Source organism: Colobus angolensis, unplaced genomic scaffold (assembly GCF_000951035.1).
Source record: "Colobus angolensis palliatus isolate OR3802 unplaced genomic scaffold, Cang.pa_1.0 Scaffold1, whole genome shotgun sequence".
NCBI lineage: Eukaryota > Metazoa > Chordata > Mammalia > Primates > Cercopithecidae > Colobus > Colobus angolensis.
Window position 1 is genome coordinate 14,752,476 of NW_012110918.1, and position 17,067 is coordinate 14,769,542.

At 53.4% G+C, this 17,067-nt stretch overlaps 1 protein-coding gene across 1 annotated transcript in view; it reads right to left on the reverse strand.

Annotated features, from left to right (window-relative positions):
- DNAH17 (dynein, axonemal, heavy chain 17) overlaps positions 1-16,339 on the reverse strand; it is a 168,973-nt gene extending 152,634 nt beyond the window's left edge. Inside the window, exons 1-13 of the mRNA XM_011933143.1 lie at positions 16,240-16,339; positions 13,626-13,996; positions 11,646-11,839; positions 10,562-10,754; positions 10,251-10,350; positions 9,921-10,006; positions 9,556-9,681; positions 8,685-8,837; positions 8,474-8,560; positions 6,307-6,474; positions 5,915-6,031; positions 956-1,221; positions 7-156 (exon numbers count right to left, since the gene is read on the reverse strand). Coding sequence (XP_011788533.1) covers positions 7-156; positions 956-1,221; positions 5,915-6,031; positions 6,307-6,474; positions 8,474-8,560; positions 8,685-8,837; positions 9,556-9,681; positions 9,921-10,006; positions 10,251-10,350; positions 10,562-10,754; positions 11,646-11,839; positions 13,626-13,970 — 1,985 coding nt within the window. The 5' untranslated portion in view covers positions 13,971-13,996; positions 16,240-16,339. The remainder of the gene's footprint in view (positions 1-6; positions 157-955; positions 1,222-5,914; positions 6,032-6,306; positions 6,475-8,473; positions 8,561-8,684; positions 8,838-9,555; positions 9,682-9,920; positions 10,007-10,250; positions 10,351-10,561; positions 10,755-11,645; positions 11,840-13,625; positions 13,997-16,239) is intronic.
- Between the last annotated feature and the right edge of the window lie 728 nt (positions 16,340-17,067).

A 17,067-nucleotide genomic window follows, 5' to 3' on the forward strand; every position in this document is an offset into this window, starting at 1 on the left:
TCCCGCAGAATTAGCGGCTGCCCCAGGTTGAAGTGGCAGTCCTGGTCCACGCCCGCCACCCACTGCTGGTAGATCTTCTCGCGGTGGGACCTCAGCAGCTCCATCATCTCGTCATACTTCTGATAAATCAACTTGGCCTCCGCTCCAGACATGACCCTGGAATCAGAGTGGGAAGGTGAGGCCCCACTGGACATCTCCTGTGGGGTGTCTTCGGTGTGTCCCATTGCTGCTGCCTGATCTGGGGTGCCGAAGTGGCCAGCCACCCATTTACTCAAGGCTCACAGAATGAATATGCAAACAAGCAGTGGCCAGACCAAATGTTCAAACAGAACTCGGACCTGCAGTCTGCAGCCACTGGCCCAGGAGGCCAAAATAAAAGCCACGCAGCAACCAGCTCCCGACCACCAGGCCTGGATGAATGACTGCCCGCCCCTCTCCAACTTTCATTCTCCCTTCCAACCTGGGATCAAACAGATGAAAGCAAATATGCCCCCCAAACGACTGCATAAAAGCCTCCCCACTGCCCGGTCAGCTGCACCGGCCTCCCCAGGCCAAGACCTCCAGCTGGGCCTCCCCTGCAACAGTCCCTGTGTCCACCATGAAGCCTCTCCGGCCCCTGGCTATCTGGGAGCCTCAGCCAAGTGCACGCAACAGTGGCTCAGCCGACTGCATACACAGCCTCTGCCTGTTCCTGCTGGGTGGCCTTCATGTCTACCAGGCTGGTGGGCAAGGGTGGGGACCAGCCAGATTCGCCTTGAGCACTCCCACCAAGAAGGCGTTCAGGGGAGGAGGGAGGACAAGACAGGGTCTCCTCTGGACTTTTGCTCTGGGAGGTAATGGTCTGGTCGACAGGAGGGGTGGTCCGGCTCAGGGATGGGAAAGTCCCTCTCGCTCTCCCACACCATGGAGGCGGGGTACCCCGTCCTGCCTGCCCCTGGCCAGGGCTGTGACTCACGGGTGTTCGATGTGCTTCAGGTGTTTCATGGACACCTCCAGCCTCTCCTGCAGCTCCAGGCTCCACTTGAGCTGCCCGGCCACGGGAGGCATGTTTTTGTGGATCAGGGGAATGTTGCCCTCCTCGGAGGCTGCCATCTGGGCATCATACAAGATCTTGACGTTGTCCAGCTCAGCGTCAAACAGCTCCAGCATGACTGAATACCTGGGCACCACCTCGGCAAGAATCAGGGGCCGCTCCAGGAGGCCCCCACACATATACAGGAGCTGGGGAGAAAGGAGAAGGGGGCCTCTTCGCCTGAGTCCTCTCCCCTTCCCCAGCCTGTGGCTGTGGACAGAACAAGCAGGGCCAACCTTCAGAAGCGAGAGAATGTGCACCTTGCCAAAACAAAAGAATCCGTCGGAACCTTTCTGTGTGTGTCAGCTGGCTCAGTGGGTGCTTCTATGCTTCTCCCATTGACTTAGGCCAAGTCCGCAAATACTCGACTTGTAATCCCACAGGACAAGTAAGTCCAAGACCTACGAGAGTTTTTTCTAAGCCCGGGAAAAATCAGAATTCTGGTAAGGAAGATTCAAGCAATTAAAGAATAGGCTGAGTACCATGGCTCACGCCTGTAATCCCAACACTTTGGGGGGCCGAGGCAGCAGGATCACTTGAGCCCAGGAGTTCGAGACCAGCCTGGGTGACATAGCAAAATCCTGTTTCTACAAAAAAAAAAAAAAAACACAAAGAATACATGAAACTAGCTGGGTCCAGTTTTTGTATTCTTTTGGGTATACCCTTAGAGTTCCAGCTACTCAGGAGGCTGAGATGGGAGGATCACTTGAGCCCCAGGGGTCAAGGCTGCAGTGAGCCAAGATTGCACCACGGCACCCCAGCTTGGACAACAGAGTGAGACCCTGTCTCCAGAAACAACAAACCCAAAACAACTCCAAGTAAACAATTTAAAAATAGCCATAATGTTGCATTTATATACCCGGGCTTCTACTCTGATAAAGATAAATGGGGAAATGTTTTAGTCACAAGAATTATTCCTCCTAGGAAGAGCACTGCCGCTCTCAGGGGCAGCTCAGGCAAGAAAACCACCATCAGGAAATGTGTTTTGCTCTGAAAAAGCTCTGGGGGTCAGACCAAGTGGGTGGGGGACGAGAGACAGGGAAGACAATCTCACATGAAACAGGGTCCCCAAGTGCTGGGTGTGAGTGGGAAATCCGTAAGGGTTTCCTGGGGCTACCATCTTTTGCGCCCAGTGGGGCCAGACCTGCTGTGGCGAGCCTGAGTCTCAGACTTGCCCCAGACTTGGGTCTGAGAAATGTGACCGCTGTCCCTAGAAATGGCCGCTAGAGGAAAGACCAAAACATGACCGCAAAGAAAGGGAGATTTTTCAGGTCCCAAAAAGTACAGATTTCCCAAATGCAAGACTGCAGCTATTTTTTAAATAATTGTATTTTTCAAAATTGTTCAAACCTTCCTGACCCAAATTCTGATTTCTTCTGGACTTAAAAAACAAAAATTGTCACCCTTGGACCTATTTGTACCGTGGGTTGTACAAATGGAGCAGCTGTGGACTCTCAGGCAGACGCGGAAACGCTGGTGTCCTGCCAGCTACCCGCTTCCTCCACAGTCGCCTGCTGACGTATGAGGTCACCAGTGTCACTTGTTCAAAGCATTGACATGGGGCAGTTGGAAAAAAAAAATGTTCCTCTTAATGGTTTATGATCATCCTGTCCCAGCATTTTTTTTTCTCTTTCTCTTCCCATTTCTGTCTCCTCCTTTTCATGTTTATATAGTTTTTGGCTTAATGACTTTTGGAAAGGAAGCGAATTCTATTTTCTGCCAAGAGGAGATCATGTGGAAAATTGCTCTAGAACGTTCCTGGCTGTGTGTGAGTTGCTGATAATGAGAACTAAGTCCGGAAGAGGCAGGGGATGGAAGGGACAGGAGGGAGAGAAACCCCAGGGGCCTACTGTAATTAGAGCACAGGGCGGTCAAACCAGGGGGGAAATGTTCTCAGGTCAAAGAGAAAAGCGAACAGATGGCGATGGAAATGGGTTACAAGAGTTATTTCTCCCCACCCTCCCCTTTGTTTTAAATCGAGCATAAACATACCGTGAAAACGTTTTTTAAAAGACTCTTTCTTTTAGAGCACAAAAGCCCGTCTTGACCCTAACAGTGGCTGGGGATGCGGAGGGGAAAGCCTGGGGCGGGATGACTGCATTTGTTCCTCGCTGGCTCTGTTCTGCAGAGGCGGGGTTGGGTTTCTTCCAGGACCTCCTGCTCCTCACAGGGTAGGGGCCTAGGTAGGGCTTCCGAGGGCTCACAAAGCAGAACTCACCAACCCGGCTCCCTCCCCACTGCTGGATCCCCCAGTGAACTCTGGTGGAGGTGCAGCCTAGACCCATACGCTGGTCCTTATCTGCTCTTTCCCTTGTTCCAAACTAGATGTAGGGGCAGAATCTCCATGTTGGGGCCAGGGAGACTCTGGGGACTCCTCTGGCCCTGGCCGGGTGACCAGTTACTTAATTTTTCTGATTTTCCTCGCTGGCACAGAAGTGGGGAGTCACAGCACTCCCCTGTGGAGCCGGCATTAGGGGTGCAGGATCTGCAGAAGTCAGCTGCCTGCCTGCCCACCCAGCCCATGCGCCTGTGCCCCATCTTTAATTTTAGAGACCCAAAAGTGAGGTTTCCAAATGAAAGAATTGGCTCCACTGGGACCCTTCCGCGCTGGGGCAGCCCTAACGCTTTTGTGTTATCCTTCAGGGGCTCCACGTGGAAGGCTTACGCTAGAGTGAAACTACCTTCTAACAACATCCAGAACAACCAGCCTCCCTTGGCAAGAGCCAGTTCTGCACTGCAGGAAATATTCAAAAGCGCCTGCCCTGGGCTAGGCTCAGTTCTAAGGGAGCGCAAATCCAGTGCCTGCCCTCAGGGGGGTTACCTTCTAGTTGTGAAGACAAGGAACACACAGACATTAGTACCTAATTGAATACGAGATGAGGGAGGGCCCTTGCTGAGAAGGGAAGGCAGGCTGCTGGGGGCATTTGAATAGAATCCCCCACTGCTGGGGGATCCAGCAGTAGGGAGGGAGCTGGGTTGGTGAGTTCTGCTTTGTGAGCCCTCGGAAGCCCTACCTAGGCCCCTACCCTGTGAGGAGCAGGAGGTCCTGGAAGAAACCCAACCCCGCCTCTGCAGAACAGAGCCAGCGAGGAACAAACGCAGTCTGGGGGGCATTTGAATAGAAGGAAGGAAGTGAGGACCCTGCAAACCAGGGATGCAGCTACCTGGGGAAGAGCCTTCTGAGGAAGGGAACATTGACAAAGATTCTTTGCTTGGCCAAAGATTCTCATCAGGGTCTCCATCTTCTACCATCCCCCAGAGGACATCTGATTATCCTAACCTGCCCCCAGCTAGAATCTTAAAGTTGGTTTAGCCGGAATCCCCCAACCCCTGATGTCACCTCTAAGTATTTTTCCATCCACTGACCCCCACCCTGCTCCTTCGCTGGAAATTCCTACTTACCTGCAATGTTTTCAAAGTGGAGCTCCGTCGCACTCCCTATGCCTGTATCTATTGCGACGGTATAAATCGTGAATAAGATCCAAATCAAGTCAGCCTCATCTTGCTTCAACAAGTATAATTGAATAATTTTTTCAACCACAGCAAGGCAGTGCTGTATTAATTTGCATTCATTGATATTTTGCCTAGAACACCAACTCGATCCAAGACTTACTTGATCCTTAATTTACGGAGCTTCAAATTCCCATATATTTGCATTTTTGCAAGAGTGTTCAAAAGGGCAAAGGAACATCCTGACATTTGTGGGGGAGAGATCTTTGTCCTCAGGAATCTCAGCCCTGACATCCCCTGAAAGATGACCACCAGCCCAGGTTGCCCAAGCCAACCCGGTTGCCTTCACAGTCATGGGAGCTGGTCTGGCCCAGCAGTTCAGATCAGGAGCCCTGGAAACAGTCAAGCCCAGAACTCATGGGCCTGGGCAACACAGCAAAACCTTGTCTCTACAGAAATAAAAACTAGGCCAGGTGTGGTAGCTCACGCCTGTCATCCCATCACTTTGGGCGGCCAAGGTGGGTGGATCACCTGAGGTCAGGGGGTTCAAGACCAGCCCAGCATGGCAAAACCCCATCTCTAGTAAAAACACAAAAATTAGCCAGGTGTGGTGGCATGTGCCTATAATTCCAGCTACTAGGGAGGCTGAGACAGGAGAATCGCTTGAACCCGGGAGGCGGAGGTTGCAGTGAACTGGGATTGCACCACTGCACTCCAGCCTGGGCAACAGAGCAAGACTCCATCTTAAAAAACAAACAAACAAACAAACAAAAACCCCTTAAAACTAAAAATAAAGAGAGACCCCAGAGACCTCCCTTGTCCCTTCTGCCATGTAAGGACCAAATGAAAAGATGGCCATCTAGGAACGGAAGTAGACCCTCACCAGACACCGAGTCTGCTGGACCTCCCAGCCTCCAGAACTGACAGAAATGAAAGGTATGTTGTTTAAGCCTCTCGGTCTACAGCAATCTGTTATAGTGGCCTGCATGGATGAAGGCATTGTATAAATTCAGCTCAGTGGGCCAAAATCTGCATGAATTTTATTTTTACACCAACTTTACCTCTGTAACTTTCACTCCTTTCGAGTAGTGGGAAAACCGAACCAAGAATAAATGGTCCCCTTTTTTCTTAGTGAGCGTTAAGAAGGATCAGTAAAATGTCATCTCACGCTCACTTGCTCCTCTTCCTCTAAGATGTGGCAGTAAGAACCATCAGGAGCTACACTGGGTGTTCACTGCTGACCGACTCCGAGGCACAGGAGAAAGGGCCCTCCCTCCCTGGGCATCAGCTCTACATGGAGAGGATGAAATGGTCTCCAGGATCGTTCTCGACATGAATCCAGTGCCAAGGCACCAGGCCCCAGATCAGCCTGAGTCCCCACGGCACGCTTACCTTTGCAGAGGACTCAATAGAGCTGCAGTCCTCAAATCCTTGGCAAAAGATCATGGCCAGCCTCCTATCCAGGTCTTGGATTTTGATCTCAAAATCAGCATAATCACGGTCAAAATTCTAAAGGCAAATGGAAATGTCAACCCTGTAATCAGTGTGCAAAGCCAGCCAAGGGCACCCTCTCCAGCCCCCGCCCCTGCTGAGAGGACTCCCATGGGACTGAGGCGCAGCTCAATGTGCTCACTGTTGCGAGGACTGCTCTAAAATTTTCAAAGTGTTGGGATCGCCCGGCACCTGCTTCCTCCGTGTGCCCTCCCGTCACTCGCCTAAGCTGGTACTGAGGCTGCTGCAGTTCTCACCGAGTTCGGTTCATCCAACCCTGCCCGAGGACCTACCGAGTCTCCGGGGTCCAAGGGGTCATATTTGCAGTCGGCAAAGACCTTCACCAGCTCAAAGACCTCGTCATAGATCTGGGTCACCAGGTTCCCGAGGAGGTTTCCACGCACGCCCCCAAGCTCGATTTTCTCCAGCTTCAGAAACTCAATCGCTGTTTTATAGAGTTCCTAGAGGAGGAGAAAAACAGTCAATTCATCTTCACAACCAAACTCACGGGTCCAGTTACAAAACTAGCTCTGACCCCAGGCAGGAGGAGCTGGAGAGCAAATTGTCCCCAGGAGACACCACTGTGGGGGCGGGAGGACACCCTCTGTGTCCGTGCTGTTCTTTAAGCAGACGTCCCATTGCCTGCAGAAAGAGGGGAAGGAAGGAAGGAAAGAAGGGCTCTGAATTACCTATGAGGTGTGAATGAGGAGGAGCTGGAGAGGGTCAAGTTTGGGATCCTGTCCTGACCCTAGACTGGCCAAACCGCATCTCTAAATAAATCATACTCTGCTGGGACCTCCGTTTTCTCTGCTGTGGGAAGTGGTTGCAATGGTGAAGATTTCTATGTTCTTGCTGAGCTTTAAATTCGCTACTACCTGGAAGACCATCCTATGCAGAGCGCCATGTCCTGAAGGTGATCCAAGAGGAAAGTGGCTGGGATGCCTGGATGGACACATGTGTAGAAATTCTGCTTCCTCACAGGTGTGGCTCATGCCCCCTCTCCCTGAAGTGCTCCCTATTTTGCCCCATAGCATTATTTGCCCCATAGCAATGCATTCCCTTCCCAGAGGCCTGGTCTGCCATCTGCATGGCTGGCATTTACTTTAGTCACGTTCAGGCCCATCCCATTAGCTGGTTCTGTGTGTGCGGTTCTTGTTTCCCAAACGAGGTCTTCAAGGCTCCACAGACGGTCTTCTGTGCCCCTGCACGTACCAGGCACAGTGCAGGCAGAGTTTAGACTGGAAATCTTCCTGTGAACTTGACATCACTCCCCTAAACTGGTGCTGAGGTGGGTGCCATTCTCCCAGGTCCAGAAGCATCAGGCCACACACCACCACCACCCCAAGGAGAAGCACAGGCACTGAGGGCCGGGAGCTCTTGGCTTTTCCACCGGACACGGAGGATACAGACGAGGCTGACATGGCCTGTTGTCAGGGGGTGGACAGCAAAGCCATTTCCTCCACCTCCAAAGTCCTCTCCTGCCCAGAATCTTCCTTCTGATTCAGGAATCTGTCATGTGGGAATCACAGCTCCTTGTCCAGAAAAGTGACTGCAACCCTCCACGTTCTCAGTCTGCGAGATTTCAGGCCTGAGTCCGCACTCTGACTGCAATTTTGAACTCCTGAGTGGGCCTCCCTCCCCTGTCCGCCAGGAGGTGTAGATGAGAACTGGACGAGCCTCTCCCAAGCTGCCGACAATGGTGTCCACTCTAAAGTCAATGCCTTACGGTTCCAGGATGACTTTCCCCCTTTTTAAGGATGTGAGTTACACAGTTATATGTGCACAAAGTTTTGAAAAATTACACCATGCAGAAGATACAAAAGGCAAAACTTTCTTGCCCTACGCTGTCTTGATCCCTCTCATCTCTTCTCTCCAGAGCCCCCAGAGAAGCTTTTTTTGAAACAGGGTCTCACTTTGGCACCCAGGCTGGAGTGCAGCGGTGCGATCATGGCTCACTGCAGCCTCAAAGTTCTGAGCTCAAGTGATCCTCCCTTCTCGGCCCGCCAGAGTTCTGGGATTACAGGTGTGAGTCACCGGGCTGGGCCATGCACCATTTTTAAGGTTTTATCTGCTGTGTGTCACTCTGTGTATCCACATGGTGCTTACACCGGGGCCTTCATAAGTCTCCATTTGTAATAATCGAGTCCCACTAAGTGACTGCTGTTGGCCCCCAGGCGTCCTGAACGCAGTGGTTTAAACTTATCAGTAACCTGCTCATGACAGAAAGCACGAGATAAGGTGAGAAGCACCCAAAGTGGGTCATTTTTACTCTTGGCTAACAGCTCTGGGCACGGTGGAGGCTGCCGCAAAGCCTGGTTTCCCCATCACAGATGTTTGGGCCTGACTTATTTTCTGCCTGGGGGATTATTGTCCAGGGGGGTAGGGGTGGACGCTGCGGGTGTCCTAGGGTAGGAGCAGTCTGGGAAGTGGAGGTCAAGATGCACCCAGTTCTGTTTTTACCTCAATGGTCTGGATGCGGTGGAAAAAGGAATTCATCCTGGAAAAGGCAAGAGAAGAAGGGAATTCCCAAGGCACGGGCTCTTTGTCCTTAGAGGAGAGAAAGAGAGACGAGGCGGCGTTTGCTTCAAATGTCCCCACTTTCTCAAACGTCGGGGCCCATATGAACTCGCTCGTGTCTCGCCCTGGCCCTCGCCCTGCACGGAAGGGCTACCTTAAAGAAAAGCTTCATGTTCGTGCAGCAGAATTCGTACGTCTGGTAGAGCTCCTTCAGCACGTGCACGGTCAGGGAGATGCCGCTCAGGACTTCCTCGATTTCGCCCTGCAGACCCTTCAGCACCTCTTCCGGGCTCAGGAAGGTCCGTGTCTGGGCAAGAGAGCAGACAGACATCGTAAACTCCGACAAGCCATTTGGGGTGACGTCCAGGCACGCCGCCTGCCGGAGCCGCGATCTGTTCTGACGTGCGGATGTCCGAAGTAACCCCTCCCAGCCGCCCACTGCTGGACCGTTTTTAGGGGACCGAGCTGCCTTCCCCTCCTCGGCCCCTCCTCCTTTGTCAAGGCTGCAGCATCATGGACGGGGGTCGCAGATGATGACAGGCCCTGCAGGGACAGGGGACCCCAGTGCCCTTCTGGTCATGAAGATGGGGTCACGGCATGGTTTTAATACACAGAGGTGGCCCAGGGAATACAGCCCTTCAACTCAAACACCGTGGCCAGCTAGTAGGTGCTTATGAATGGGAAGAAGGAAAGAAAGTCTCTGCTAAGGGAGACAGAAGGTGGCTCGACATGGGGTTAGAGAGACCCACAAAGCACTGGACGGGTCTCGGGGTGCTGGGACTCTTGGGGCAGACGTCCTGCTCCGTCCCCGTCTTCCCTTTCTTCTCCCCCAGTGCTCTCCCTAGAAGAACTTAGGTAGCCTCGAGGAGGGCTGCATCTCGGCTCGGGGCCTGAAAAGGCTTGTGCCGACATCTTGGCCTGCGCTCAAACTGCTGGGGAACACGGGCAGCAGGAAAACAGTGAACTGGGGAAGGGCCCCAGCCGGGAGCAGAGGAAGGGGACCCGGGGGGCCAGGGGAGGGTTACCATCTCAATGATTTGGTTGCAGAACTCCTGCAGGATGACGATGATCCTGACAGGCGTGTTGTAGTACTCAGAGGTGGCCCAGATGAAGCAGATGGTGTCCAGCACCTTGGCGATGAAGGTGGGGAGCTGGGGGGAGACGGGCCCAGGCACGCTGGAGGGGACCAACCTCTGCGCCTTATCCCAGCGTCCCAGACCTCCCCTTCCCATGGCTGTCACTGCGCATCCAGGAGAGGGTCCCCAAGGAGGAGGGGACAGGCAACTCCCTAGGCCCACACATCTGATGACAGCCAAAAACCCCATGGCCCCACATGCCTTGAAGAAACAAGACCCTCCCCACCGAAGTCGGCTCTCCCTTGCCAGCACACCATCGTGAAGTCGGCTTGCTCCATCTCCTCCAGCAGTATCCTTAGGGGCTTCAAATGGAGCACAATGTCGTTGGCTTCCTTCAGCCCTGCACAGAACAAGAACAAGCTCCCACCGGTAAGGAGCGGAAATTGCTCAGGAACGACGCGGATGCGGCTCCCTGTGCTGAGACCTGCTCCTTCAGGAAACGGGGCCTTTCTCAAGTGGAGGGGGCTGAGAAAGCTGCTTGCAGAGGGAGGCCAACGTCCTGGGGTTGGCGACAGGCCTGACCCAGCCCTCCCGGGAGGCACGGACAGCTTCGTGCAGAACTCATGGTGGGGTCACAGGCTCACCTTCCGTGACGTTGGTGTAAACGTTTTGCAGGGCTGGCCAGTAGCAGCTTTTGGCTTTCTCTAGGATCTCAACAATCTTGTTCACTTTGGGTCTGTTTAGCTGAGAAGGGGAGAGAAGATCCACCTTTCATTGACCTGGAAGACCCTACGGTGGGGCCAACCTGACCTTGTGGCTGGCTGGGGCTGCAGAATTTCCACAGGTCAGCAGAGCCCTCAGGACTCCTGGGAGGTGGGCACTGGGAGGCTGAGAGCTCAGCCAGGTCACCCAGCTGGGACGATGCTGCAGCCTCACAGGACAGAGGAGGCCGTACCTGCTCATGGATGCACTTGAGGTTCAGCAGCCGGGCATCCCAGAACTCAAACTCCACTCGGGGCAGGGGGTGCAGCCCGTCCAGCAGCGCCTGGGCTGAGTCTTTGCTCAGCACATCCCGGATCTGATGAGACCAGTCGATGATGATGGTCTCGATGGCGTGCAGGAGCGAGTTGTCCAGTGAAGAGGGGATCCTACCCGATACAAGGTTGGGGCGTTGCTCTAATGGCGACACACACACGGGTCCCCCCCAAGCTCTCCCCCTGAAGCCTTCTGCCCACCAAGCCAAAACCACCAGCAGCAGCACTGTCTGGTCTCATGTCCCTGGTGCCTCCAGCCACCTCGGGGAGGCTAAAGAAGTTCCCAAGACTCCCAGCTAGGAAGAGACCCCAGGGAAATAACGGGTGTGGTCAGAATTGTCAGTGCCTGGAGGCGCTCACCTCCAAGGAAGAGGGAGAGAATTCAGTAAGCCCTATTTAAACCCGATTCAAGATGGCTCCTCTGGTGCCACCACCGGGCATGGTGCTTGAGGCTTTGTGAATGATCAGTGGAGGACTTGCCCACGTGAGGCAAGCATGGAACCAATTGTCACGAGGGTCTCACATATCCGAGAGGTTGCAAATTGTGGCAATGCAGATGCGAGGGGACACCTTGGAGTCCCTTGGGCTTCCCAGGTCCTCTGGGGCACTGCAGCCCCTACACAGACTTGCATGTACCTGCTGAGAGTCCCTCCCACTCCCACTCACTGACCCTGTCCCGCATCTTAAAGCTGTGCCTCCTGTTCCCTGGCCATGCTAACAGGTGGGACACCTTCTGCATGCCCGGTGGTGACTAGACCAGCACACGTGTGACCAGGGTGGGGTGGCGGGTGCAGGTGACAAAGCCCCAGGAGCTGTAGAGCCTGCTCCCTCCCTGCCCTGGTTCCATCTTCCTCAGTCTCAGCACCACCTAATGCACCACCTTGCCCTGCTTTTCCCTGGATTTAACACGTGAAGCCACTTTGCAGGGAAACCACAGGTGTGGGAGTGTCAAGCACATGCCACTTTCCCACCCAGCGGTGGCTGGAAGCAGCTGGGCCCACACACCTCTCCATGGACTCCAGCGTGCCGTCCAGGCTGCCCAGGTGCTCCGGGATGGGCAGCAGGGTTTTGCCTTTGATCTTGCCACTCATCACAAACATTTCGTTCTTCAGCCTGTGGACCTGCTTCACGATGTCTTCCGAGACCACCTGGGGCCATCCAGCCATGTTCTCACGTTGGTTTAACAGAGAATAGAGGACCTAAAAGGAAACACTTCTGTGGTTCCGCCTCCTGTGCCTTCACCAGCTCGGCATCTGCAGAGCTGGGTCCCCAGGGGAATTCCAAAGACTTGGCGTCTGGAGCCCTGGGAAAACTGGGTCCTTCTTCCAGAAGGAGGTGGTACCGGTCATGGAGTTTATACCAGCTGCCCTGTCCTGGTGGTGCCAAAGCCATTCCCAAGTTCTTGCACCCCTAGCACACTCTCTTTGCTAAAGGCCTAGGAGGACTGTGGTGGGTCAAACTGTGTCCCCCAAATCCATCTGCTGAAGCCCTGACTCCCAGCACCTCAAAATGTGACTATTTGGAGATAGGTTCTTTAAAGAGGTGAGTAAGGGCTGGGGGCAGTGGCTTATGCCTGTAATCCTAGCATTTTGGGAGGCTGAGGTGGGTGGATTACCTGAGGTCAAGAGTTTGAGACCAGCCCAGCCAGCATGGTGAAACCTCATCTCTACTAAAAATACAAGAAGTAGCCGGGCATGGTGACACATGCCTGTAATCCCAGCTACTTGGGAGGCTGAGGCAGGAGAATCATTTGAACCCAGGAGGTGGAGCTTGCAGTGAGCCAAGATCGCGCCATTGCACTCCAGACTGGACAACAGAGCAAAAACTCCGTCTCAAAAAATAAGGAAGAAAGGAAGGAAGGAAGGAAGGAAAGGAAAGAAAGAAAGGAAAGAAAAAGGAAAGAAAGAAAGGAAAGAAAGAGGTTACTAGGGTAGGCCCTAGTCTGATGGGTGTCCTTACGAGGAGGGGAGATTAGACACACACAGAAGGTCGACCACGTGAGGACAGAGGGAGAAGACGGCCATCTGCAAGTCAAGGAGAGAGGCCTTGGGGAAAACGAACCCAGACGACACCTTCATCTTTAACCTCCAGCCTCCAGAACTATGAGTGTCTGTGCACAAGCCGAGCACACAGGCCCCTATGCTACAGATGAGAAGGGTGATGACCAGGAAGGCTAAGATACTCCCATTCTGGAGGTCCGACTCCCCAAACTGTGTCCCTCCCCCGACACAGTACCTGCCAAGGGTGACAGCAGAGAGACACATAACGTGACGCTCTATTTTTTCCCCTTTTTTAACTCAAAGTCTCAAACTTGGGGAAACCTATCTGCCGGTACTCAGTCCATGCCTTCCCAGGCCATGGGCAGCAACCACACCCGGCACCACACCGCAGTCCCAGTGCTGTCCGGAAAAAACAAGGGGATGCACGCGGCTTCTCAGATTTCAACAGCACGAGCACCACCTGGAGGTCTTGTCAGACAGCAGGTCTGTGGCTGGGCATGGTGGCTCATGCCTGTAATCCCAACAGTTTGGGAGGCTGATGCAGGAGGATCGCTTGAGCCCAGGAGTCTGAGACCAGCTTGGGCAAATAGGCTATTTTTTGGTGAGACCTCATCGCTACCAAAAACTACAAAAATTAGCCAGGTGTGGTGGTGCATGCCTGTGGTCCCAGTCTGGGAGGCTGAGGCTGGAGGACTGGTTGAACTTAGGAGGTTGAAGCTGCAGTAAGCTGTGCTCCCACCGTTGCACACCAGCCTGGGCAGCAGAGTGAGACCCTGTCTCAAAAAAAAGATTAAAAAACCAAAAGCAAGCAGGTCTGTCTGAGCAGGTCAGGGTGGACGGGGCCCAAGCACCTACATTTCCAATCCCTCCCTAGCTCTGCGGCTGCTGCTGGCCCAGGGACCACAGGCTGAGCAGCAGGACTCAAGGCCACTCCCGAGAAGTCAGCCGTGCTCGAGACCCCCGACGCCAGCCTGAACGCGCTCACCTCCTCCACCACTGCGATCAGCTGGTCCACGGGTGTGGGGCTGATGTCACCGTAAAGGAGTCGGGCTTTGTAGTTGTCCTTGTTGATGTTATCGGGCTTTGTCTTGATAAAGTAAACCCCTTTGGACTTGAGAGACTCGGGGAAGCCCAGGCAGGGTACGATCATGCCGGCTGCATTGAGCGTCAGCACCAGCACCCGGACGTCAGGCTTTTCAAAGAACTCTGTGAATAGTGCCACATTCTCCTCGGCGCCCATCAGCTTGCTCCACTTGTCCGGCTTGAACTTTAGGACGATGGAGGCAACTTCCTCCAGATACTCTAGTCTGACGTCCGGGGTCATTGTCATCTTGGCCTTTCCTTACACAGTGGTATCTGTTAAGAGTGCAAGAAGCAGGTGCGAACTGTCTCCCAGGCTCCCTAATTTCCCACCCATCCCTGGGACCGCAGGAAATCTCTGTTCTACCAGAGCAGGAACAAAAGAGTTGGTCGTCAGTGTGCAGTTTTTAGTTGTGGATGGGTTGGGGTGGGGAGGGGAGGGGTGCTGTCTGTGTGTGCTTTAGCCGGTGCTGGCACCTGCCCCGGCCCCACCATGGCGGGGGGTCTCCCAGGAGTGAGGCTGCCTAAAAGTGGTGTGTGCTTATGTTCCTGTGACCATAAAGTTCATAGGATGGGAAAGAGAGATGAACACTGGAAAAAAAGATAAAAGGAAATGATCACTGCCAGACAGTGTGAAGGGGATGGGATAGGAAAAGGCAAAACGAGAGGCTGGAGGGTCAGGTTGAAATGTCCCGGGAAAGCAATAAAAGACGTCGCAGCCCCAGAGTATGTGGAAAACGCAAGAAGGAAGCAGACCCCATGTGCAGGCAGTGAGACTCAGCGCTCCGTCTTAGCCCCAGGCGTGGTACACCTTAACTTTCACCCTGCTCTACACCCCCCTTCTCCCTCCAGCCCCCAGCGTGAGCCCCCAAAGGAATCAAGCTGCAGATTCCTGACAGACCCCTCACAAGCTTCTCAGATGCTCAGGGGCAGGGTTAACTGGAGAGTTGGAGGGAAGGGATCCCCTTAAAGAACACCCTGAAGTCCCAAAGGTTAGGCAAGTGAGGTGCTCGCTGCAGGCACGGAATTTAAAGGCACACCCAAACACTCAGTTATCAAGAGAAAAGGCGTGTCAGTATTTTTAAAAATCAAAATGAGTGCAAACAAATTCATGATGAACAAAATATCAAAGTTTCAAATAAAGACAGGCTCTGGCAAGAGGCCTGGGGTGCGGGCGTTGGAGGCAAGTTCTCCAAGGGCAGGGTTGAATGCAAAGGGTTGCCTCATGCTGTGTTTTCATCAGTCTGGGAGGTATGGAGCTCCTGAATTTCTGGGGGAACCCTGGGGTACTCAGCTGCTCTGGGGGTCCGTGGGCTGGGGCTGGCCTGCTCCAGACCTAGCAGCTGCTGAAAAGCATCAGCGTGGACAGATGACGCTGGAAGCACTCACAAATTCTGCCTTTTGGTTTGACCCAAGCTATTGCTTTTAAGTTTGTAACAGCCTACAGTTCCCCAAAAGACACTGATACCATGGAAGAGCTTGTATTTCACCCTGGCCACTATATATCGGCAAAACAACTCTACGATGGGAAGCAGTAGTGGGCAGCATGCTGTTCAAATGGTCTGGGAATTCTTCAGGGCACCAAACATCTCTGTGAGAGGACTTGGGGAATATTTGGCCAGCAAGTGGCAGAAACATGGCGGTCCATGAGCAAAGCTGCCCGATTCAGGCATATCTGTGAAAGGAAAAGGGGACACCACCCGGCCAGTAGGAGGAGCACCGCGTGGCATTTATGGAGATGACTCATTCACCAGGTTCCCACAGGGCTTACAGCACGCTGCTGCGTTAATCTCCATCCGGATCTCCGAGACCCGGGGAGGCGTCACGTCCTCACTTCCTAGGGCGATCAGGAACTCAGGGGAGCCCGAGTCCTGGAAGGTTCCTGATTGGAAAGCCTTGCCAAGCTGGTCAGGCGACTGGACTGGAGGGAAACGTCCTCTGGTTTTACTGATTTGGTGGATTTGGGCTTTCACAAGATCATCTTTTCTTCTAAGAGTGGCATGGGGTGGGCTGCCTCCCAACCCATGATGTGTGTGGGCTGAGGGGCCCCTACACCCCGCAAGTCTCTCGCACGATCAGGCAGTCTCATCTCAGGCTCCCACCCAGCCGTTTCCCGGGGTGAAGGCCAGGAGGTCCCAGTTAACAATAGGGTTGTCCCACGCCATGCTTCTAGAGGGGCAGGGATGGCTTCTCTGGGAGGTGGCCCCTGCCCCAGGCCCTGAGGACTCCACAGGAGGAAGCTGGGCCTAGAGGCTTCCAGGAGAAGCCAGGGGGCTGAGGCAAGGCTTTCCCAGGAGCAGGGAAGAGTCTGGAGCCCTGGAAGAGGCGAGGCTGGTAGGGGGCAGCCAGCCCCGGGGGCCCAGAGCCATGACCGCTCCCAGTGGCAAGCAGAGCCACTTCCAGGGTAAGTGGAGGGTCTGCCGTCTGCCAGGGCCTGGGTCCTACCTCCATCCTCTGAAGGCCTCCCTGCTCCTTCCAGCTTGGCTTCCCACCCCCCAGCATGGTTGAAGGCTGCTCACCAGCTTAAGGCAAACAGCTTCTCCCACAAACTGATGAGCAACTCTCTCCCAAACCAGGAAAGAAAATGGCTCCCTTCCCTCAAGGGGCTTCAACTGCCACAGAACTTCTGGAAGTCTCCTCAGGGTACCTGGGGCTTCTAGAACCTTCCCCTTGGGACCCAAGTAGCCAATGATCACGCAGCAAATGAGGAACCAACCGTCACTCCACAGTGGAAAGACTCTTAGATGATCATTTTGAGGGAAGGTTGGAGGGGGACAGGGTCATGCTCTGTCACCCAGGCTGGAGTGCAGTGGTATGACCATAGCTCACTGGAGCCTCAAACTCCTGGGCTTATGCGATCCCCCCACCTCAGCCTCCCAAGAAGCTGGGATGACAGATGTACACCACCACACCTGGCTAATTTTTGTACTTTTTGTAGAGACGAGGTCTCACTCTGTTGCCCAGGCTGGTCTCAAACTCCTGGCCTCAAGCAATCCTCTCAAAGTGGAAAGGAAGACATTATCTCTGTTCACAATGAGGTGATCTTGTATGTAGAAAATCCTAAGAAATCCATAAAATCGTAGAGCTAATAAAGGAGTTCAGCAAGTTTGCAGTATACAAGATATTTGAAAATTAATTATATTTCTCTATAATTATATTAGGAACAATCTGATGATGAAATTTAGAAAACAATTCCCATTTACAATAGCATCAAAATAATTTTGTTTACAATAGCATCAAAAACAAAATAGGAATAAACTTTTAAAAGAAGTGTTAAGACTTGTACACTGAAAACTGCAAAACATCATCGAAATAAAGATGACCTAAATCAGTGGAGACATGCTGTG